This window comes from Amblyomma americanum, chromosome 1 (genome assembly GCF_052857255.1).
Source record: "Amblyomma americanum isolate KBUSLIRL-KWMA chromosome 1, ASM5285725v1, whole genome shotgun sequence".
NCBI classification, from domain to species: Eukaryota; Metazoa; Arthropoda; class Arachnida; order Ixodida; family Ixodidae; genus Amblyomma; species Amblyomma americanum.
Window position 1 is genome coordinate 32,293,412 of NC_135497.1, and position 23,428 is coordinate 32,316,839.

At 46.4% G+C, this 23,428-nt stretch overlaps 2 protein-coding genes across 2 annotated transcripts in view; one reads left to right on the plus strand and one right to left on the minus strand.

The window, feature by feature from the left end:
* The window catches only part of LOC144125662 (atrial natriuretic peptide-converting enzyme-like), a 996,499-nt gene that overhangs the window by 612,327 nt on the left and 360,744 nt on the right, over positions 1-23,428 (plus strand). The window lies entirely within an intron of this gene.
* LOC144115043 (uncharacterized) overlaps positions 1-23,428 on the minus strand; it is a 56,290-nt gene that overhangs the window by 6,743 nt on the left and 26,119 nt on the right. Inside the window, exons 9-12 of the mRNA XM_077649169.1 lie at positions 19,604-19,842; positions 18,688-18,898; positions 14,241-14,479; positions 6,696-6,921 (exon numbers count right to left, since the gene is read on the minus strand). Coding sequence (XP_077505295.1) covers positions 6,696-6,921; positions 14,241-14,479; positions 18,688-18,898; positions 19,604-19,842 — 915 coding nt within the window. The remainder of the gene's footprint in view (positions 1-6,695; positions 6,922-14,240; positions 14,480-18,687; positions 18,899-19,603; positions 19,843-23,428) is intronic.

Consider the following 23,428-nt stretch of genomic DNA (forward strand, 5'->3'; position numbering starts at 1 on the left):
AAGGTCGTGCTTACTTTCTTAGTCATATATGTATCATAGCTATTTGTCTACCTATATCTGCTATGCTTAGCTGCCTCATTTAATACTGAAAATGGCGTGCACTTCACTATGGCCCGTATAACTGCGCGCCTTATGTCATGGCCAATTTCTGTTTCAGATGCCAACCACCGAAAAGTGGCTAGAGGTGGCGGCAGGTTTCCCTCACAAGTGGAATTTTCCTCACTGCGTGGGTGCAGTTGATGGGAAGCATGTGCAAATCCAGGCCCCATCACGCTCTGGGAGCCTGTACTACAACTATATGGTACTAATTGTAATTTGTCAATTTTAACAGCAATTCTTATGGTGCTGGTTACTTGCAGTGCACGTACTCCATCGTGCTGATCGCTGTCGCCGACAGCAACCTGAGATTTGTTACGGTTGACGTCGGCGGCTATGGCCGGCAGAGCGATGGAGGGACCTTGAGTGCCTAAAGGTTTGGCAGCTGCCTCGAAAGAGGAGTTCTAGGTCTGCCATCCCCCAGGCAGCTCCCAGGTTCCGGGACAATTGCACCCCAGGAAGTCGGGCCGAAGCCTTCCAGCTTCGGCCCGACTTCCTGCGGCCGTACTCGGGAAGATGTCAGGCCGAAGAGAAAAGGATCTTCAATTACCGCCTAAGCCGAGCTAGGTAATCTAACCAAAAAGTGCTTCCCTGAGAACATGTATTACTCATTGCTATTTATTTGCAGGAGGTGCGTGGAAAGCGCCTTTGGTGTAATGGCCTCAAGGTTTGGGATTTTCCGGCGTGTTATTAATTTAAAGCCGGAAAATGTCGACTACGTCATCCTTGCCACGTGTGTGCTTCACAATTTTTTGATGGAGGACAGTTTTTGCGGATCCACTGTACATCGATCAAGAAGATAGCTTCGGAAATGTCGCGAAGGGCCAGTGGCGCACCAACCTTGAAGCCGACGGGGGCTCTGCAATGATTGAACTGCAACCTCCTGCGGGCCACAACTTCTCGAGAGCTGCGGCGGAAGCAAGAGACATTTTTTGCGAATATTTTTCAACCCATCAAGGTGCTGTGCCATGGCAACAAGCCAGTGCTGGGCTGCGGCCGTAAGGATTAACAGGGTAAAGTTGTAGGCCAGTTGGTGCGACATTATGACTAAAAAAGTCAGATGTCGGCGGCACTGTTGGGTTTCAGAATTCCTATGGCGTATCACCTGATTCTTTTCTTGAGATGCTTAGTTTTTATCTAGGTTACACTATTGTTTCCTTGGACGATGACTTGTATGTCCAAAAGAAAGGAATATTTTATTGGTTCCAGTGTGGCGCCTGTGTTTTCTGAAATTTTCTTGCCCATTTGGACTGCGTATGCTCAAGCTTAAGCTCTGTTCTCTTCATTGTAAATGTCTTTAGATATGTTGACGGTTTTTTATGTATTGTAAAGCTTTCACCTAATGACGTGCTATCTAAAGTAGCTCACGAGGTTTTAGTTTGTTTTTCCAGTTGCTCTAGCACTCTTAAATTTACCCTCGAGCTACCCCAGGATCAGTCAATCCAGTTTTTAGACTTGAAGTTGTTTTTTAGTCACTCTGAATATGTCCTGGGGCTTCCAACCCAGGTCTAGAAAAGCCTTGTTGCCCTTTGATTCTTCCCACTCTAAGGCGATAAAAAGGGGTATAGCCTCTTCATGCCTGCGATTAGCGCTTTTAAAGTCATGTGTACATAACCTGCACTCTAGTTTTGCCTGCCAGGTGGAGCGGATAGAAAATGCAGGCTTTCCGAACCCACTGTTACGAGCAGTTGCTGATTCCCTTGTCAATAAGCTGCAGAACTATCTACTTGCATAAGATTTCACACCACATTAAGAAAATTTCAGGCACATATGGGACTGACAGTTTTTTCAGTGCCATGTAAACTTTCGAAACTGCGTGCAATGGTGGGGGAGGGGAACTTGAAACTAGGCAAGAGTGCAAAGAAGCTCTTAGAAAAGAATAAGAGTGTAGAATGCACAACAGGCGTTAGTTTAAGAGAGCATGCGTGTTCCTTAGAGGAGGCTGGCGGCTCAAATCTGCCAGTTCACTGTCGCAGTTGTGAAGGTTGTTACCCTTATTTGAGCCGCACACAGATGATAAGAAGGAGGAAGGGTCAACTTGAAAGAGATTTGAGAGGGAGTGGCCATTTTACGTTCACAACCTGACAAATATGTTAGTTCTCCTTCGCTAGCTGTCTCGCAAAAAGACCTGCGTTTTCTTGCAGTCCGAGTTTTGTTGCATAATGGTATATCTATGTTCATTCTGTGGCATCACTTTCACGAGCGTTTGTTTTCCGTGTTTCTGAACCTGGATAGTTATCATTGTCAGGAGCGTTCCATTTTAGTTTTGGTGTCATTACGCTGTTTTCCAATAAAATTTCAGTTGTAAGTAACACCCTGTGTTGTCTTCTCCCTCTGTCCTGCGTCTGTTGTGGTTTTTTAGTCATAAGGCCGAAAGGCACGGTTTGAATAAAACTTACACTATGACGAAAAAGATGAAACAACGAAGCTGGCAGTGGCACGGACGGAGCGCTTGCGCTAGGCCAGCTCTCATTAAACCATCTCATTGCCATCGCTCATCTCGCCTCATTCTTCAGCTGGTCGCCACGTAACAATATGTGGTCCAATAAACGGTCCACTTGTGGTGTCTTCACGTTCTTTGGCATTTAATGTTTTTTATTGATGTATTGTGATTCACAGGTGAAGCAAAAAGCATTGCACACTGCATTTATTTGCATGACTGGATTCTTACTTTTATTTACGTATACTGTATTTACAGGTTCAGCCCTGAAAGTAATGAGACAAGTCGCAGCTTGCGCATGCACTGGATTGGGAAACCGGTTTTGGGGGAAGGAGGGGAACCTTCGGCTTCACAATGCAACGGCTCAGTTGGCTTCGATCAGGCAAAGCGACTGGAGATGTTTCAGCGTGCACCCGTTTCGTCACTGCGCCGCGGAAACCACGGAGCGAACTCTGGAACAGCGAAACGCTCTGAAGGTTTGTATTAAATTGAGAAAGTCGCCTACCGAGACATTCGACATGATCAAGACAGCATGTGGGAATGATACAATTTCCAGATCGTGAGTGTTACAATGGCACAAAGCATTTGCAAGCGGCCGTGAAGACCACGACGAGCAAGGGTCCGGGCGCCCGTCAACGACGGTTACGGTTGGTAATGTTGATTGTGTCGTCCTGAACGTTTTCACGGCCGCTTGCAAATGCTTTGTGCCGTCGGAACACTCACGATCTGGACATTGTATCATTACCACATGCTGTCTTAATCATGTCGAATGTTTCGGTAGGTGACTTTCTCAGTTTAATGCAAAGCTTCAGAGCATTTCGCTGTTCCACAGTTCGCTCCATGGTTTCTATGATGCAGTGATGAAACAGGGGCACACGCTAAAAAATCTCCAGTCGCTTTGCTTACTCGAAGCCAACTGAGCCCGTTGCATTGTGAAGCTGAAGGTTCCCCCTCCTTCCTTCAAAACCAGTTTCCCAATCTAGTGCACGCGCGCCAAGCTGCGACTTGTTTCATTACTTTCAGGACAGACCTTGTATTTACATTACTGTGGAGAGACAATCAAATGGGGTGGATAGTGCCCCTGGCTATAGGTATGGCTTTAATGACAGCAAAAAATATTCATCGCTGCCTGCTGCCGTATGGGCACTTAAGGCGTTCCTTACAACATCAAGCCGGGCATTTACTGCATCCAGCTCGTTTCTACGCGTCTTAGGCCTCTGGGGCACATTTGCCTCTGAGGACGTTGAGGCACAAGTCCTATTCTGTTCATGTGAAGCAGTGGGTTGCGGATGGCCGGTGGACTCTTGGTCGGTGGATACGTGGTCAGGGTCCACAAAAGTTTCCTCAAAGGACGGTGCTGGTGAATGTGGCCGCGGGCTTGCCTCTTCCTCTTCAAGGACAACCTCAGGCTCTATACTGCTGTGTCCTCTGCAGGAAACGCCATACATAAACAGTGTTTACATAGTGAGCATAGCAATTCGCTTATTGAGTTTGGCGGCAGCCCTGTGAAAACCACGCCTTGCCGAGAGCATGCGAATTACACCCGCCTGTCTACAAACTTACCATTCATGTATGTGAATTAAATCAAATAACCCGTAAAACAACGCACACATTTATATTAGATGAAGAATGCACCAAGCAAAAATGTTTGCAAAACATCAATTTCTCATTTTTGTATACTTCAAGGTGAACACAAGCAAGTAAAATCTAATCTGTGCAAAGTGTGTGGTTGTAGATATTGCAGTGCTACTTACTGCCGCATATCCATTTGGTCTTTGAGGAAACGTATTCTTTCTAGGTATATCCAGGCCTTGCTCTTGGGCACGGCCCCTGCTTAGCTTCTTGTGCAGTTCAGGATATCTCTGAGTTTTCTGCGGTACGTGTCTTTTAGGTTTCTCCACCGGCCTTGCACAACGTCCACAGGTACTGAAAAAAAATGTTAAAATTAGTTAAGGAAAACAATTAACAAAAAAACTTAAATGAATTCCAGCGTGTGCCACAAAGCGTATAGCATGTTCCCAGAGTTAGCTCTGACGAACAAAGCATGGACCGGACTGCACGCTCCAGTAACAGTGAACATGCACTAAGCGGTTCGCGAATGGAATCGGTGATGAGTTTTTCGACGTTTGGCAGCAGAGAAATATCAGCACCTCAAAACGACCCAGAATAATTGTGATAATTTAAGTTATTTTAGTGCGCATTGACATTTTACAGCACGCGGATATTTTTCCACTTCACCACCATTGGAATTTGTGGCAGAGACTGGAGCATTAATCTTGCAGTCAGCGGTGAAATAAGTCATGATTGTGCCGTACCGAAACGAGTACTGGCGTGGCCCCCCGCCATGAACAAAGAAAGTGCAGATTTAGGCAAAAAAAAATTAATAAGAAAAAAACAAGCCTCTTCCGCACGTGAACAAAGGCCGTCAGATTTTTGTTTTCCCTTCACGATAGTCTAATTTTACTTTTTTTCCCCCGGAATGCAAGTGCAAAGCCAACATGGGTGCGCAGAGGGTAAACAAAGGAGGAGAAAAAGTTTGCATGACTCGAGCCGGGCACAGTATTTAGAGAGCACGTGCTGCTGAGCGAGTCGGTCGCACATTCAAATGGAATTGTTTTGCCTATACGCGCTTTCTCTCTTAATAACGAGTGCAGTATATTGTGCTTTAGTGATGTGTTTATTTCCTCGCAAAACGGAACGATGCAGAACGTGCGGCTGAAAAACGCCGAGAATCCACGTGTGCAGCTACTCACATGCGCCTGCCGTATACTGTCATATAAGAAAAATCACAATCGCTCGCGGTTAGAGCTTCGGCACTGCAATCCACACCCGTTTGCAAAAACAGAAACAGAAGACAAAAAAAAATTGTACGTACCTGTGGGGTCGACCTGTCGAAGGGCATCGCGAATCTCCTCCCGTATACCGGTCTGGTCGGAATTTTTCCTGTATTCGTTAGAACACACATTCCATAAAATCGGTCGCTTGGCAACTTCGTCGATAAGCAGTTCATTTGACGCAGCGCGGAATGCCATATCGACTAGTAGCCCCTGCCTGCGCTCGAAAAACCACAACACCGACTGTGCGGCCACGTGCGTACAGCGCTCCAAAACACCGTTTGCATTTGGGGCTTCGCCGCTTCCGGTACTGAACTTCCGGCGGCGGTGGCACGGGACCACAAGTTAAGATGCTTCCCTTTGGTCAGTCGCAGAGCGAACAAACCAACGCGGCGACTGAATTCCAACCGGGTGGAACTCGATCGCAAGCCGTCTGCGAATAGACCGACGGCCCTCCCCGGTCGCAGACCGACGGAATTCGCAGTGTCGCATGCGAAAATCGCATGCATGTGAAACGGGCCTTACACGATTTTGTATGACTAATAAGCAGCATAACAGTAACTCTGGCAAGGCACTTCGGCCTTCCTATGTCATGCCACTATTCCTTTTCACGAAACGTACCTTTTGGATGTGAACATAACCAATGACACGCGAGGTAGCAGCACGTATTTCAAGGGGAAAAAAGTACAGTCACTCGAACGTACAAATTAACGTGGTGGTCACGCGGATTGCGTTCTTTGTATCCGAAGTTAGTAATACGCGGACTTCCGCTATTGCAGCAAAAACACACAGACAGGAGTGGCCTTCATTTCATTAAAAAGTCAGTTGTTATTGTTTGAATTCCGTTTTCAACGATTAGTGCACACTGCTCAATCGGTCTACGCAATGGTGACGCAGCCTGTATGCTTCCTGCACGTGGCAGAATTGAAGACGGCGGCGAAGGCTACGTGACTGGATGAGCGAGCAGGCATACCTTGTGACAGGTACTCTCATCTTTCATATTGCTGTCATTGGTTGATGATTGGGCGTGTGCAGAAGTTTCGCTTCCAACACTGCCCCTGTCACGCTATTACCTCACATGTTCTACTTTAAACGCTTCGCCCAACCGGCGCGCGTGCACACACACGGACGCACGCACGCGCACACACGCGCACACGCACACCCACACGCACCAACTGACCTTTAGCCTGTATGGGCATGCTTAGTCGGCGTTAAACTTAAATTTAAGAGTCGCATCTTGATATTTTTTGGAGGTCGACATTTCTTTGGAGGAGATAACGGGCGCTATGAGACGCTGAGAAGGCCGTAAGAAGGTGCATACTCACAAGATGTGGTACCATCCTCCGAAGTTTCTCGACGAGCTCCGCGGCGGCGAGATGTCTTAGCTCCCTGGCGTTTCGTTGGCCGCGAGTTGCCTTGGTCTACACCAGGCACTGGTTCGATGGTGGCAGCTGGATGAGTCGAAGGCCCCATGCCGCCGAGTCCAGTCATAGCCGCCGGCTCGTTTTCTTTGCTTCGCGCAAAGCTTGCGTGGCTCCCCTTCTCAGAGTCCTGTATAAAAGCAGAAAGCACATTCTGAAGCTGGAGCAGGAGCTGTGACAACGCGAGTGCATGAAACGAAGGCATCTGAAAGCGTCTTGGTTTCAGACGTCGCACTTGTAGCAGTGTGGTCTCACGGATAAAGAGCGCTCACCAGCTACGTCAACCGCGAGCCATCAATGTGGACGCACTAGCGCACTAGCTCAAGGAATGTTAACATTATTAGCGTATACGCAGATATAATGCAACTGTCAAAGGTACCGCTGGATAAAAGAAACATGGAAGAAATCAGCGGCCGTCTACTTTGATTTGTTCACATATTCATAAAAGGCACTGATGAGCTAATACACTAGAATTCGTCAAAATACGATTCGTTACTTTAAACCCTGTTTAGTAATGTGTCGTTCGACCGAGACAGCCCTTACGACGATGAAAAGCCAATAAATTCTTTATCGCTTAATACTGATTGTTTAAAAGCATTCCAACCCGTCAATCCTATTATTCTTACAAAGTTACAGAACTACTGCGTCCGTGGAGCAGAGCTACTGGAATGATATCTAGCTCGGCCATAGAATACAGTACGTCGATATCGGTGTCGCTAGACCTCCTGGACAAGTCGTTGTCACCAATATGCCGAAAATAAGCATTCTAGGCCCATTTTTATTCCCAGTCTATGTCACGGATAAAGTGTACTGCGTACAAGATGCGTAGTTTGTTCCATACGCTCTTGGCAGGTACTTTTCTAATGAGAACGTGTAAACTGTAAATGTCCCGAAGCCACAAATGTGCTATGAGGGAGGCCGTAGTGGGGAGCTCTGGATTAGACTACCTGGGGTTGACATCGATCGCTTTGCACACTGATGTTTCTTCAATTTAGCCTCCATAAAAATGCGGCAGTGGTGACCAGGATGGAACCTCCGAGCGACTTTAGGATAAGAAACCTAAACCGTTGAGCCACCTCTGTGGACCGAGAGAGGTTTTACAGGGTGCATCAAAAACTCTCAAGAAAAGAGTCCACTTTCAAGCAGTATGCCGTTGGGCTTAAGACAACTACTAAACACTCAAAGTTTTCAGAGAAGAATTAACCTGTGTCCTGGGAACTTCTGACGGGTGGTGTATATCCTTACAAAACGGGCCCGCTGCAGTAGTCTCCCTTATACTATGCTGAATTCGCTTTTTAAAAAAATTAGCGATCACTGCAGCTACCCGCATTGGAAGAATGCGAAAGCATTGCCTCCTCCTCGACACTGGTCGCCTATAAGATTTGGCGCCATGGTTGTTTTCTCGTTCACTTGATTGATTTGTTATCAATTAATTCTGATTACACCGTCATTTAATCCCGCCAAACATTTCGAGTTTTCAAATTTTCCGTCACGCTTCGTTCCCGCCCTATATACCCGTCCAGTCCATTTACCGGTCCATTGCCTTTTGCTTCTAAATAATTACCTATATTACATATCGGCGGACGCCTGAATTTTAATCTACCTGCATGTCAGAACCTGTACGGGAAAAGGCTGTTAGAATTTAACGGCGCTCTTATTTGGAATACCTTGCCACTAAACATAAAGCAAGCCCCAAATTTTACTCCTGCTTTAAAGAGGTTCTTTTTCTCAGAAATATTGCGAATAAGTGACTTCATATTCATTTTTGTTTAAACTATGCATTTTATGTGTTATTGTGTTGTGGATTGTATTTCTTGTTTCATTTGTTCGCGTGCTGCATTTATTTTGTATCCTATGTTGATTATAGACCCGTTACTAGCCAGTGGCTATGGGTCCATCAATGTTAGTTTGCATTTCGCAAGATATGCAATAAATAATGAATGAATGAATTGTCCCTAATTTGTCATTTTTTCCTATCTTCGGGTTACGTATCTCACTTATCACTGGTCACGTGATTGCCCATTTCGAGCCTTCAAACTTTTCACCACGCTTTGGCTCCGCTTACTTCCTGCGTTTTCAAATTTCGCGGACCTCTTGCTCCTGCCCGCCCACTTTTTGGACATTTTTGACTCTAATAATGAACTCTCATCCGATTTGAATTTTTTTTCGGGCCGCAGGGCAGTGCGCGCATGCGCACACTCGTGAGCGAACTTTGGTGAGCCTCTGTGCATTCCTAGAACACACGGGCTTGACGTCCCGTCTGTTTTCCGTCAGGTAGTTACACGCAGTGACCGAACGCTCCGCGAGTACTACCTTGAACAATTAATAACTGGACGCCCCACTCCAGTTGTAACCAACACAGTGCTGTGCGCGTGTGTGATTTAATTCCTCTAAAATGAACTAATCACGCGCACAACCTGGACACATTTCTTATTGTGTAAATAGTTTGTACATATTACTTCTCCCCCTATCCTCTATTCCTGTCCCCTCACCTCTTTCATTTCATTTCTCCATTCTGCCTGCTATCCTTTATTTCCGCTGCCCCAGCTCAGGTGCTTCAGTATCGATGGCAGATGCCGGGGCTAGCAAAAATGTTTTCCTTCCTTTTTACTATTATTTTTAATAAAACCACTACCACCACCATCCTCACATCATCTTTTAATTACAACCATTCGTTTGATGCTGCCATTTCTGAGATCCCCTCAACTGAAAAAAAAAATTGGTTTTTGGGGAAAGGAAATGGCACAGCATCTTTCTCACATATCGTCGACACCTGAACCGCGCTTGACAACGTCCACCTCACCTGTGTAAAGTGGGGACGTGCACAGACACAGAGGCCTGAGTACCTCGAATTATTTCGTTAGAATAAACGTTTAACGCGGGAGCGTTGAGAGCCCCGTGTCGCAGAAAGGCCGGTGTCATCGTCGGCGTCGGCGGCGTTGGCCGTGAAAGAAAAATATAAAGCAAAAATAAATAAAACCGAGTAAGAAATTTGTCGAGGTAGGGGATCGAGCCAGGGCCTCCGGAGTACGAGACGAGCAGGCTAACCACTCCGCCACGCCAGCTCTTTTCTTTTTGCCTTCATTGCCTCTTTCGACAGTTTACAACAGATCACAAACATGTTCTGCGCTACATTCTCAAACATCAAGAGCGGACATGCGTTTCACTCACGCGACAAAATCAAAACTGTTTCAAAGAACACAACTCTCCCATCAACTCGATAACTTCATCTCCAAAGCATATCTCCGTGTACACTTCACGCCGCTTAAATATGTTTTCTTTGAAGTAATCTAGGACAGACCGCGCATCTTTATCGCAGTTTCGTACAGCCATCCTGCTTTGCCAAATGCTGTCCAGGCCAAGAAGTAATATTACATCGTATTTATAAAGATCCGGCTCAACGTTCAGGAATCGTATTCCATACGGCGTCAAGGGTCAGTCTTTCTTTATTGTACGCTGGAGTACGTCCCAAAAGAGCAGCGCATCCCAGCAATCAATAAAGACGTGTTCTATTGACTCTGGTTTGTGACATAACAAGCAGTCAGCACCCCATGGTAAAAACAATCTCTTCTCCTAAATCCATGTTTTAACAGGCAAAGTCCCAGTGTGCAACTTGCAGAAAAACGTCTTCACACCCGCTGGCACCACCATTTTCCTTACTCTTTTTAAAACATTTCCTCCTTGGCCTCCATCTATACAGAGATCGATATATTGGCTCTGGGAAGAAGGAGTCAAACAAATATTTGAGCAATTTCTTACGCGTGACATTTGAAAGGTATTCCAAACTGAACCGAGCATTTAGAAACCGAAAAACAAAGACCACTTCTTTCAGAAATCTACTTGCACTTTATCGCATCCTGTCTACAGTAGTAATAACATAGTTTTGCAAAGCCGAAGAAACCCTCACTTGAATAAAAGTCCGTAGGAAAGGGTTGCGTTGGTCTCGAAGAACAAATCTTGACGCCACCTGCCTCAGGTACGAATGTGGCAAAGAAAGGGCCCCCTTTTCTCAAACGCCGACTTATCAATAGCGGAATTGGAATACGCTATTGATGAGCTTTACTTGGGGAAATCGCCAGGTCCTGATGGGATAACAGCGGAATTTTATAAGGCGTTATAACGCGAAACTGCTCTCCATTTACAACACATTTATTAAGTCATTTAGATGGTTTTTTACCACCGTCGTTTTCAAGTGCGCATACAGTACTTATACCGAAAACTGACAATTCAGTTAAACTTATGAAGTTACCAGTTATCGGCCGATAACGCTTAGTAATCAACATAAAATTTTTATGAAAGTATTAGCCAAACGTTTACAGTCGGTTATGGACATCTTGGTTGGCCCCCACCAGACGTGTGTAATTCAAGGGCAGACCATCTTCACGAATGTTCATATCACTCGAAGTATACTGGAATGCTGTGACGCTCACTTTAGGCGAGCTGCAATGTTGCATATTGATTTAGAGAAGGCCTTTGACCGTGTATGTCATGACATTCATTTTAAAATCCTCGAACATGTCTGTTTTGGGGAAGTAATTTTAAAACTGGTTAAAATGGTTTATAGAAACTGTACCACGAATCAGGTTGTTAACCGAGAGCTCACAGACAGAATTTTCTTGAGAGCATCTGTGCGGCAAGGCTGCCCATTGTCACCACTAGTTTTCGCTGTGTACCTATAGCCACTTTGCCAGAATGTAATAAACAACCGCTCTATTCGTTGTTTTGAACTAGAAGCACTTGAAATTAAAGTCTTGGCTTATGCCGATGATGTGGCAATTTTTTGCAGCGATCCCAGCAGCATAGAACATGCGATGTCGGTTTTTCGCATTTTTTGTGATGTAATCAATAGTGTTGTTAATCTGAACAAATATGCGGGCCTTTTGCATGGGAACTGGACATCAGCGCCTTTGTTTCACGCGAGTGTAAAATGGTCACACGTCCCTTCGAAATACCTGGGTGTTCCTCTTGACAAGTATCGAGATAACGATGACTTTTGGAAGGAGAAAATTCAAGAACTGTCTACGTGTACACAGATATAGTCCGGAAAGGAGCTGTCTATATTCGCGCGCGCAAACATATGTAGTGCATACCTGGTTTCGAAATTGTGCTATTTGTTGCAGGTCCTTTCGTGCTCTCGACTTAAAATTCAAAAACTTCATCGTGTTTTCGCCGTTTTTGTTTGGCAGTCCTCATGGGAGAGGACTAAAGGTGATAATTTATTTCTGACACGCCAGGTCAATGGTTTGGAATGAACAAAGGCGCGTACAGTGAATACGGTGTTGTCTTAGAAGGGCGTTTTAGAGACGTACAGTGGTGTATATTAGTAAATATGAGCATGTACATAGCAGAAGCCACAGTTACGCGAGCAGCAAAATACGTTTCCGCTACTTTTCCTCTCCGCTTGGCGCGCACGTAGCGCCATCAGGCGGTGCCCCAATAAAATCACTCCCTCCTCCTCCTCGCAATGTACACCACTGCCCCAACATATAGCACGCGACGGCGGCGCCTCTCGCTCCCCTCGTTAAGGCGCAGTGAGGCCGTGCGGGGACGCAGGAATCACGCGGTGACCAGCGAACAACGTAGCGCAGATCCGGATCGATGGATGGAAGGACGGAAGGGAGGAGCGTCACCTTTGAAACGGGGTGATGGGAGTTGCCACCATGCTCCTTTATTTTTTCATTATTTTTGTTTAACTGTGTTGTATGTTATTAAAATTAGGAATTTAAATACGCCTCTCTGCACTTTTAACTTTGTCACTTCTCTGTTTTTGCGGAACGAATCTTCCAATCGCTCTTTGCTAATTTCCACCGCAGATTTATTTACATGACTATTGTTATCTCTAAACCCTAGGGCCTCAGGAAGCGTGAGTGTGCCTGCATCGACATTGGGATGTATACCATCACATTTTAGTAAGAGGTGTTCTATTGTTTCTACAGATTTGCTACACAGCGCATGTGTCATCTTCTTCGTTAAATTTCTTTTTGTAGCTGCGCGTTCTAAGACATCTAGGGTAAACGAAGGGCAGATATACACGGAAAAGCACGAACAGTCCCTTATAGCAAGTCTCTCATAGCAAGAGGGTGAAGAGATGTCGAGGTAATGAAATATAAGGCATTGTGAGGGTACAACAGGTATTAAGTACTGAGAGGTATATGGAAAAGAATAATGGTGCCGGGGCTTACTTTATGGAATGCGGTTCTGTGCTTAAGGGAAGAAGTTCAGTCGAGATTAGAAGTAAATCAGACATTGTTGGAATAGCACTAGGTGCCCACGGGAAAACCACAAACAAGGCAGTACAGGGGGATATGGGCTGGGCATCGTTCGGAGCACGGGAAGCTTAGAGTAAAATACTATACGAAGAACGCCTGAGGAAATTTGGCGATAATAGGTGGGTAGCTAAGGTATTTAAATACCTACACTGAAAGATCGTTGACTCACACTGGCGGAAAAGAACTGGGAAGCCTCTAACCAGTAAGTATGCCTGACACGAGGACGGAGAAAGAAAGAGCATTATAAGGCAGGTTAAAAACGCGGAAGGTAAAAATTGGATAGATTCAATGTAAAACCATAGTGTAGGACTATGGTTTTACATTGCCGTACTCTTTGAAGCCAGGTCAGTATCGATGGCAGATGCCGGGGCTAGCAAAAATCTTGCTTTCTTTTTATTGTTATTTTAATAAAACCACTTACTGCTACTACATTTCCTTTGCCGGCAGCGGAGGCTCAGTAATTAGGGCGCTCCGCGATTGATCCGGAGTTCCCCGATTCAAACACGACCGCGGCGGCTGCGTTTCGGTGGAGGCGAAACGCTAAGGCGCCCCTGTGGTGTGCGATGTCAGTGCACGTTAAAGATCGAGTTGGTTTTTGGCTAAAGGAAATGGCGCAGTATATGTCTCACATATCGGCGGATACCTGAACCGCGCCGTAAGGGAAGGGATAGAGGAGGGAGTGAAAGAAGAAAGGAAGCAAGAGGTGCCGTAGAGGAGGACTCCGGAAGAATTTCGACCACCTGTGGATCTTCAACGTGCACTGACATCGCACAGCACATGAGCGCCTTAGCGCTTCGCCTCCATAGAAATGCAGCCGCCGCGGTCGGGTTCGATATGTACGTTTAAGATTCCTATGTGGTCGAAATTATTCCGGAGCCCTCCCCTACGGCACCTCTTCCTTCCTTTCTTCTTCCTTTCTTTCTTCTTTCACTCCTTCTTTTATTCCTTCCCTTACGTCGCGGTTCAGGTGTCCGCCGATATATGAGACAGATACTGCGCCATTTCCTTTCCACCAAAACCAATACAACCATGAGCGCAGTTCTCGTAACGTGTCAACGGAAGCTACGTCCACCGTGAAAAATAGAATGCCATCCTACACGACTATTGACAGAAAACCACTGAAATCCAGAGCCACTTAGATCCTGCAGTGGTTCACGAGCAAAGAAACCGAGCTACTCACAGTACGGCTCGCCAACGTAGGAGGCTCGTCAGGCGCTTTCTGGCTGGCTGTCCCGACCTCGTGTGAGCTCTTCTCTTGACCGGTCGCTGTGGTCACCATTTGAGCAGAAGCCAGGTCTGAGATCTCAGGGACAGCGGCAGCGGGGCTAGGCGACTCCAAAGAGGATAAGTCCAAGTCACATGAGGTGATTCCGGTCCTCCTTCGACATGTGATGTTCCTCCCAATCAGTCTCAGGAAATCTGGTGAAATGCGGGGAGGTTGGGAAGGGTGCGAAACAGGGTAACGTGTTACTTATTTTTGGTAGTGGCAGGGCCGGATTAAGAAAAATGGGGGCCCTGGGCTAATTCGCATGCAGACCCCCTCTCCCTATACTGACCCCCCCCCTCTGTCGCCTGCTACGCTCCTGGAAATATGCCATGTTTCATTTTAATTCCACCAAATTAAAAAGAACGAAGTGCGATCAACGGAATTATTATTATTGCTATTATTATAAGGAAAGCAACAAAACTTGCTTGAAACGCGTGCTGTTGTAAACACCAACACATATGTTCACTTTGTGATTAATCAGAATGCAGTCTAGTTTTGTCATTTTCTTGAAGAGAGTGCGCTTCGTTCCTAGTGTCACCGTTTTCTTCCTCGTTCTTTGATATAGCTTCAAGGCAACAGAAGACTAGATTGAATTATTTTAGAATGGCCTTACATGATTCAGCGTGTCTTGACCACCTGGTCTCAGAGAGACTTTTCAAAACAAGCTGCTGGCCAGTTCCGCCCATGCTGTCCAAAAGATACCTCCGTCGCTTAGGTGAGGCAGCAAAGAACACATACAGTCTCTGAATTACAGTGAAAAATTTGACTGCCTCAAGGCAACTCAACGCTACAATCGCCAAGTTCAGTGAATGACCAGCACACGGGACGTAGACTGCCAATTCGTTGAGGTGTTTGATTTTAGCTTGCAGTCCTTTGTATTTTCCCGACATATTACTCGCATTATCATAAGCTTGGCCCCTATAGTCATCAAGTGAGATGCCATTGGTCGTCAAGAGGGACATCACGGTATCGAAAAGATACAGGCTGGTATGCGATTAGATTGGAACAAATCCAAGAATGCGTTTGTACACTTTCGCATTTAAATAGTATCGTAAAACAACTGACAGCTGATCAACGTGAGCGAGGTCCGGAGTCGAATCAACAATTAAAGAGAAGTATTTTGCGCGTTTCACTTCGTCAAAGAGACTTTCCTTGACAGCCTTTGCCATATGCTACATAAATTCATCACAAATGGTTTTTCACAGATATGATGGGTGACTATTTACTTTGTTCCCGTAGCGTTTGAGGTGTTCCTCTAGTAAGCTGTCTCCGTGACAAGATGCTTAAGCAGCTCCTTGTCAATTGTGCTGCTCGAGTTAGAGAGGGCGAGCCATGCTGCCATGCAGCTCCGGTGCTCGACGCTATTTTCATGAGCACAAACCTTTTCTTCTGCTCTTTTCCAATAAGAAAAGCCATGCGTGATGAAAGCACTGGGGTTGCTTGAAATCGAAAATAGTTTGCACATGAAACAGTAAACGGAACCTTTGGACTCCGAGTACATTAACCATTGTCGCTCGTATGCCTCCCCATTTACAGCCTTTCGCACGAAAAGATGAGGCGACATATAGCGTGTGAGTTTTGTATTGCATTTCGGGAGACGGAAAATTTTCTTCCCGATTTTGAAAATACAATGGCCCTTTCTCAAGGCAAACTCCGAAAGCTATCAGTAATAACATCCGTCCACTTAGCAGGGTCACTTAGCAGAATCTCGCAACGTACGTCTTGCTGCGGGGGTGTCTGTACTACTCTGTTGCCGCAATGAGAAGCCGTCTTACTCGTCCTTTCGAGGCACGCTTTGTGGGTGGGAACCTGATTATTTGAATTCAGAGTAACAGGAAACAAGCGAGTCGGTTCTTGGACTGTTGTTTCCTGGCGTTCGGCAGTAGAAGGAGGTTCATCGGGGAGGTTTGGCACCGGTTGTTCAGCAGTAGCAGAAATCAGACGTGGCGGACCGGACACCTGGAGCTCTGTGTCAGGGTTCCGGCAGAGAAGCATAGACGTTGCTGACTCAAGAACAGGACAGGGCTCGGTTAGTGTCAGTCGCCCAGAAACATGGACGACAGAGGTTGGCACCGTTTTCACAAGATCCAGACAACCAAGATGAGTCAAACCTTGCTTATTGCAAGGAAACCGTGGTGATGGAGATGGCAAGTCCTCCACAGGAGCAGATTCGGCACTATTTGGAGTTTGACACGGACTCTGGGTAGAGCGATCGTACTGCTCCGCGGAAGCTGCATTCAGTAGGTACTTTGTCATCTGTGGTAGCTTCTTTTCACGCTCTTCTCTTTCTAACTTCGCCTTTAATTTAGACGCACCACTTTGATGCTTCCGACCGAGCATTTTCCCATGAATGGATTATAATTGTTCACCGCAACGGGCACTTCGTCAGTCCGACGCGACCGCAGGTGTCCAACGGTGGCCGTCCCGATGACTGGCGCACGCGGCCTGGATGGTCCGTGGCTGGCCGAGAGTAATGCGTCCCCCAGGAGCTCCTCAGCGGGCTGGCTTATGCAAGCTTAACCGGCGGCTCGGGGCTGAATCGCAGCCCGCGATCAACTTCCTTTAATAGACGCGCGCCGCGTCTGTCTGTTACTAGCGCCAAAGCAGGCGTTCACATACGCATAGAGTTCCTTGTACAAATTCCCCCTTCTCCGTACAAACTCACCACTTCTCCCGTTCCGGTCTCGTCTTCCTATTGGCTATGAGCAATCGTCTGCTCTTGGAGGTTCTCAAAATTTCTTTCGCCCCTTCGACGCCGCGCGCGACAACGAAGGGGAGAGGGCGACTCCTAGCGCGGGCGAAGTTAAGCGCTTTCCGTCGCCTCTGAGTCATCTTTTTCTACTTCTTTCTGGGAAGTTCGGTGGCCAGTCTGACCTACTTTTTTCTGTCGAGCGCGCGCGAGGGTGCGCAGCCACTAGGCGGGAATGGGCCCTGGAGACAGGCATTTGTGTCCAGCTCTCCAACTTCCCCCTTCACTCTTCCACAACCCTAGCCCGAACAGTGAACATTCCATGCCCCACGGCACATGGATAAAACCACGTGTGACGTCTTCTTTCCTTCCGTGCCAAGACTATGCCATCAGACTCATCATCTGCTATCGGACTCATCCTACCCCGCCCTAATTACCATCACGGCAAAGAAAAGTCGAATGGGAGACACTGTTGGGTTCTGCAGCACATCCTTTCTATGAGAAGGACTGCGGCGGAACTATTTGAGAGGTGGAGGGTGGCGTGGTGGTGACGAGGGGCAAGGGAGATTTAGGTCCTCGTCCCACATTACATATTTTAGGTGTTTCCCTCTTGCCCCTCTCCTCCAGACAGCACTGGACAGACGGACTGACAGGAAACCACGAAAACACTTCTAAGCAAACGCACCTCGATTCGTAAGAAAGAGCGCCCCGCCGGGGTGGCGGAGGATCCCTGTTTTTGCAGCTCGACAAGCTCTCCCAAATGATCAGGCTAAACGCATGCTGTTACATGAGGCAGGGTCCCCGTCTGCTCATTCTGGTTTTCTCGATTCATACATGTCGCTCGAAGTTCCGTTGCTCACGGTTCCATATACTAAGCAGGTTAGAATAAATCCGCCCCCTTCTACTGTCCGAGGTGAGGCCCTGGGCTGCAGCCCCCTTAGTGCCCCCCCCCCTTAATCCAGCGCTGCGGTAGCGGTATCTATGGCGAGATTTTATTGTAGTCGCCAAAGGCTGCAACGAATGCCACAGTAACCGTGAATACAATTCAGTTTCTGCGTTTGGCTACTACGACTACTTACGACCACTGGAAGGGTTGCTTTGCCTGCATGCTTTCGAAAACGCCTGTATTTCCGCACGATGCACCCAAATTTTGTCGACAGCGGCGAGAGTAATGGTGTTTTCTAAATTCTGAAAACTGACATATTTATTATTAACGGCCGGTAAACAAATCTCTAATTGCAATCAGCTGCCTATTGGCAGGTTAAAAATTTAACTATTACAATTTAGGTAATCACTTGGCTAGTTAACATATTTCGCCCGATTTTTAACATCCGCCAACGGTGGCACTACTATGCCGGAGAAAGCTTCTGTTTATCTCAAAAACCCTATTTATAAACACGAGTGATCACATTCACTGCAACACCTGGTGTATCAAGAGCGACCTGACAGACAGTAATGTGCATGCTTGTCTCCCGAGATCTAAAAAAAAGGAATTGTCGCTAATGCCAAGTCGCCAGATGTGGTTAACCATATGCATATCTAGACGCCACTGCTGTCCGTCGTTGAGAGAATCGGGCAACCAACGGCTGTAATTCATCATTTCGCAAGTAGCGCGCAGTCATCCCAAGAGAGACAAGACCTACGGGCAAGCAGAACAAGGGCATTACTGACATAAGCCCGTACTGTCTTCCGCATGCTCTGGACTTGACCTGGAAGCATGACGGCTGATTTGTTGCGGGCTCCTCTGGTCTATGCCGCAAGATTCCTCACCACCGTTGGCAACCGGAGAGTATGCGGGCACCAAACTGTCCAGATCTGGTCCATTCGTCGGTTCTTTTTCTTTGTTTGGGGGAATCCTTAGCCGGGGCACCTTCTCTGAATGCTGCACGCAAGCGCAGGCAAAAAACAAGCACTCAAGTTGAAGCAGGATGTGTGGAAAGGTGATGCTACGATAGGAGCAACTTTTTTCATTACAGAGATACAAGCGGCGAAATATCTGCTGGTCGACCGACGCTCATGGAAGGCGCGCGTGCATAGAACTGACTACGTATATAAACACTATATAAACACGGCTGTCGGCAGATTCAAGCGGTTATCGAGGTGGCTGTATTGGTTTCCTTAATACGGGCTTTTGTGAAGTTTTTGAAATTTTTAAAATCTGCAATAAAGGTTCGCTTCAGTGCCTGCAATTTTGCGCAGAGGAACAGAACAGAGATGCTACCTCTCGGCTTTTCAGCAATAAGAAAATATAGTCTTCCGACATATTTACAGAACAGGAGGCCTTCCAATACAGTTTTGATAGAATGCTAACAATAGAATCGTCCCGACAGTCCCCTGCAATTCTCTGCAGTAAGAGACAGCGCGTCGCTTGTATACAATTAATGGAGTCAGCTTGACCGGAAGAACCGAAATTCTACCATGAGCACAGTTCTCTTAACTAATCGACGAAAACGATCCCCAAAGTGAAGAACAGAGTGTCATCAGGTACGACCATTGATTGAAATCGTCTGAAAGGTAAATTTCGTCCGAGAAAGAAGCCACTCAAAATCCTGCAATTCTTCACTAGCAAGGAACCGCATCTACTCACAGCGCTGCTCGGCAACGTAGGCAGAACTTCAGGAAATTTCTGGTGCGATGTCCTCAGCTCTTTTGAGTTGCTATCTTCAGCGCTCGCTGTGGTCACCTTGTGAGGAGAAGGCAGTTCGGGGAACTTAGGAACAGCGGCTATAAGGCTAGGTGACCCCAAAGAGGATAAGTCGAAGTCACGTGGGGTAATGCCAGTCTTCTTTCCCCGTCTGATGTTCCTCCCAATCACCTCCGCGAAACCTGATGTAAATGAGAAAGGCACGATGGGGAGGGGGTGACAAACAGGGTTACGTGTTACTATGGTTGGTGGTGGTGGCGACTTTGCCGTGTTTGTGTTGTACTCACAAAAGGCTGCAACCACTGCCATAATCACCATGAACACCGAATACTTTGTCTTTTTCGTCCATCACTGCAGTGTTGTAAAATGTAAAATATCAAATGCCTTAATATCAAGTCATAGTAAATGCTGAGCTTTTCTCAATGTCCTGAAATTGCGACGCAGCGGCTTACGTAGTTAACCTGGTAACGTACGGCGTATCATGTGCGGCAAATGCTGAAGCCCCAATACTTTCATTTAGCGCTCACATGTATATGAGTTTCTCGAATTAATACAGAATCACATTTTTAATATATTTCTCAGATACAATGTCGAAGCGCCAGTCGTCAGAGGTGGAGGACGCCTGTCGAAAGATGCCTTATTGCAACACCTATCCCTAGCGGCAAAATACCCGAAAATTTCGACGGTATTACTGCTACATTGTTAGGTGAAAGAAAACGTTTAGTATTTGCATTCAGTTTTTTTTTGTTTGGCATGCTTGATTCTGCCTGATTTTATCGTTCACAGGTAAAACAATATAGTTGGCTCGTTTTAATGTTGCAAATTCCAAATTTTCTTAAAGTGCCAGTTTTTTTAGATTCGTATCTTGTAGGGAGCGAAGTGGCAAAACACTGCTGGTTCAAAACTTTATCCGATGTTGTTGTTGCTCTTAAAACTCCTAACTTTGCGCACACGTGTCGGCAAAAGAATAAAAATTGTCTTGGATGGACAGTTGAGTTAAAGGCTTATACCATCATCAGCTTGATCACGCCCACTGCAGAGCAAAGGCCCGCCCCATATCTCTCCCATTAACCCTGTCCTGTGCGAGCTCCGGCCACCTACAGCCTTAAACTTCTTAATCTCATCTGCCCACCTAAAGTCTCTGCTGCCCCTCGTACGCTACCCTTCCCTTGGAATACAGTCGGTTATATTCATGTTGCACGCACTGCCCCAACAGATTTCTTGCTCTTGATTTCGGCTAGGATATATTTTACCAGCGTTTGTTCCCTCACCCAGTCTGCCCTCTTATTGTCTCTCAACTTTCCACCTATCATTTTTCTTTCTATATCTCAGCTCCGGTGTTCTAAACTCGAGCTGAACCCTTTTCCTTAGCCTCCACGTTCCCGCCCCTTAGGTGAGCACCAGTACGATACAGTTGTTGTATACTTTTCTCTTGAGAGATATTGGTATACTGCCATTCATGATCTGAGAGAACCTGCCATATGATCGCCACCCCATTCTTATTTTTATAGTTGTTTTTCTCTCGTGATCTGGACCTCCGTCGCTGTCAGTGACAAAAATATGTTGCCTACCGAGAATGTTGAACACTAGTACTTATGTTTTCGGCTCATTAATTTTTAGATCCCCCGTTTTGCTCTGCCAATGTAAAACATCGATCACGCTTTGCTTTTCATGTCTTGAGTGATTTAGCAAGGGAATCAAATCAGCGAATTGCAGATTACTAAGGTATTCTCTGTGAACTCCTATTCACAACTGATCCCAATCCAGACCTGAGAATATATTCTGCAAACAGCGATGAAAAGTGTGTGCGACATTGTGTATCCCTGCCTGACATCCTTCCTGATTGGATTTTTATTGACTACTTTCTGGGGGACTGCGCTAGCATTGCAGTCGTTATAGAGACCTTCCAGCATTTTTACATAAGACTTCTACATTCTGATCAAGCAGTGCCTGCATGACTGCTGAAGTTTCGATTGAGTCAAATGCCTTCTCGCAATGAATTTAGGCTATATATAGGGGTTGGCTGTATTTTTTTATTTTTCTATCACCTGACTGATAGTGCGAAGATGGTCTATTGTCGATTATTCTCTACGAAAACCTGCCTGATCACTTTCTTTAGAGAAATCGAAGGTTGTCCTGATTCACTGGCGATTAACTTAGCAAATACATTGCAGTGAATGGACAACAAGCTGATTGGGATAATGTTTCAAATCCTTTACATCTGCTTTCTTAAGTAACGCTTAAACTGACAAGCAGAGCAGATGTGGCCAATATTCGAGAGAAAAAATTGATGAAAAAAATTTAACAATTTAACAAGTGCACCATTTGCGACAAAAAGAAAACTTTTAATACCGCAGAGCAAGGTAGATTCTTGCATCATTACTCAGCTTCTTTTATTGAGTCACGGCCAAATATCAGCCGTCCCCTTTAGATTTGAGAGATTTGCTGGCAGTTACCTGATATACGGGTAGGAAATCAATTCTAAACCTCATCATATTTAATTATGAAAGATTACTTGTTGAAAGAAAATGGTATTTATCATTTCAAAGGTCAATTCCGCCCTCTTAATACGTTATGAACCACGAAAGTCGAGAGCGAGTTCCTTGAAACAGATCCAATTTGCTGTGGCATATTTACCAGTGGAAGACAGGCGCTGGCCTTGACCAGCCGCCCACAGCGAGAATGTCGAGGCGGAAGCTCTGTTAAGCATGTTAGAGACTGCTTAGCTTTCTTCATCTTTATTGTTCCAGACATCAGCGAGAGCAAATTGTTTCAGCGAGAGCAAATCACGTGATGCATCACGTGCCACAAGTGCAAGAGCGAGAATCCAGAGCGGCGACCGGCGCAGCGGCGAACGGGACTGGCAAGCGCAAGAGCGAATCACGTGACACATCACATGCCACAACTGGCGAGGAGTAGTAGAAAACATTTATTCACAAAAAGGTAGGATAAAGAGAAAATACCGATTTTTGGTGGAATCCTAATTTCAGGAACCCAATGTCCACCGCAGTTGCTCTTGCTTGGAATATCAGCTTGCGCTGGGTCGCCAAATCAGAGCTGAGCAGTGTAGACTCCCAGTGTTCCTCGTACTGATGTTAGCCTAGTTCAGAAGGATTGGGACCGGAGCAGCCCCATGTTACATGGTATTTTGCTGGAATTCCGCCACACCAGGGGCAGATTCCGTCATATCTATCGGGGAAGAGTATATGGTATTTTTGGAGGCTAGGAAAGGTGTTCGTATGTAGTTGTCGCCAGTCGCTCGCCTCTGCCGCCGTTAGCTTACGGTGTGGTGGGGGATAGACTTGCCTTTGTGTTCGGAGAAGGATGAGGCGCTCGCCATATGTAGAGGGGAGAGGGGTGAGGTCGGGGAGGTTAGTCGCTCGTTTAGTGTATCCTTGAGCTAGACTGTCCGCGGCCTCCTTTCCCTCAATCACCTCGTGCCCAGGAGTCCAAGTGATTTGGTGCTTGCATGTAGAATTTTGAACATGTGGGGTAGTCAGAATGGGAGCGACGGAATGTGGAAGTCTGCCAGAGAGGAAGAGCCGACACGCCGACTGGGAGTCGGTCACAATTTTAGTTCATTTCTCGTGGTATCGCCATGCTGGACGGCGAGCCTGACTGCAGCAGTTTCTGCTACTGTGGGAGAGCAGTTTCGTAGGGAGGCGCTGGCGATTTCCGTGAAATTGGTGTCCAAGACGACCGCCACCGCGTTTGTAGAGTCGGGGTACATTGCTGCGTCGACGTATACAGCATTTTGTGCCTGTCGGT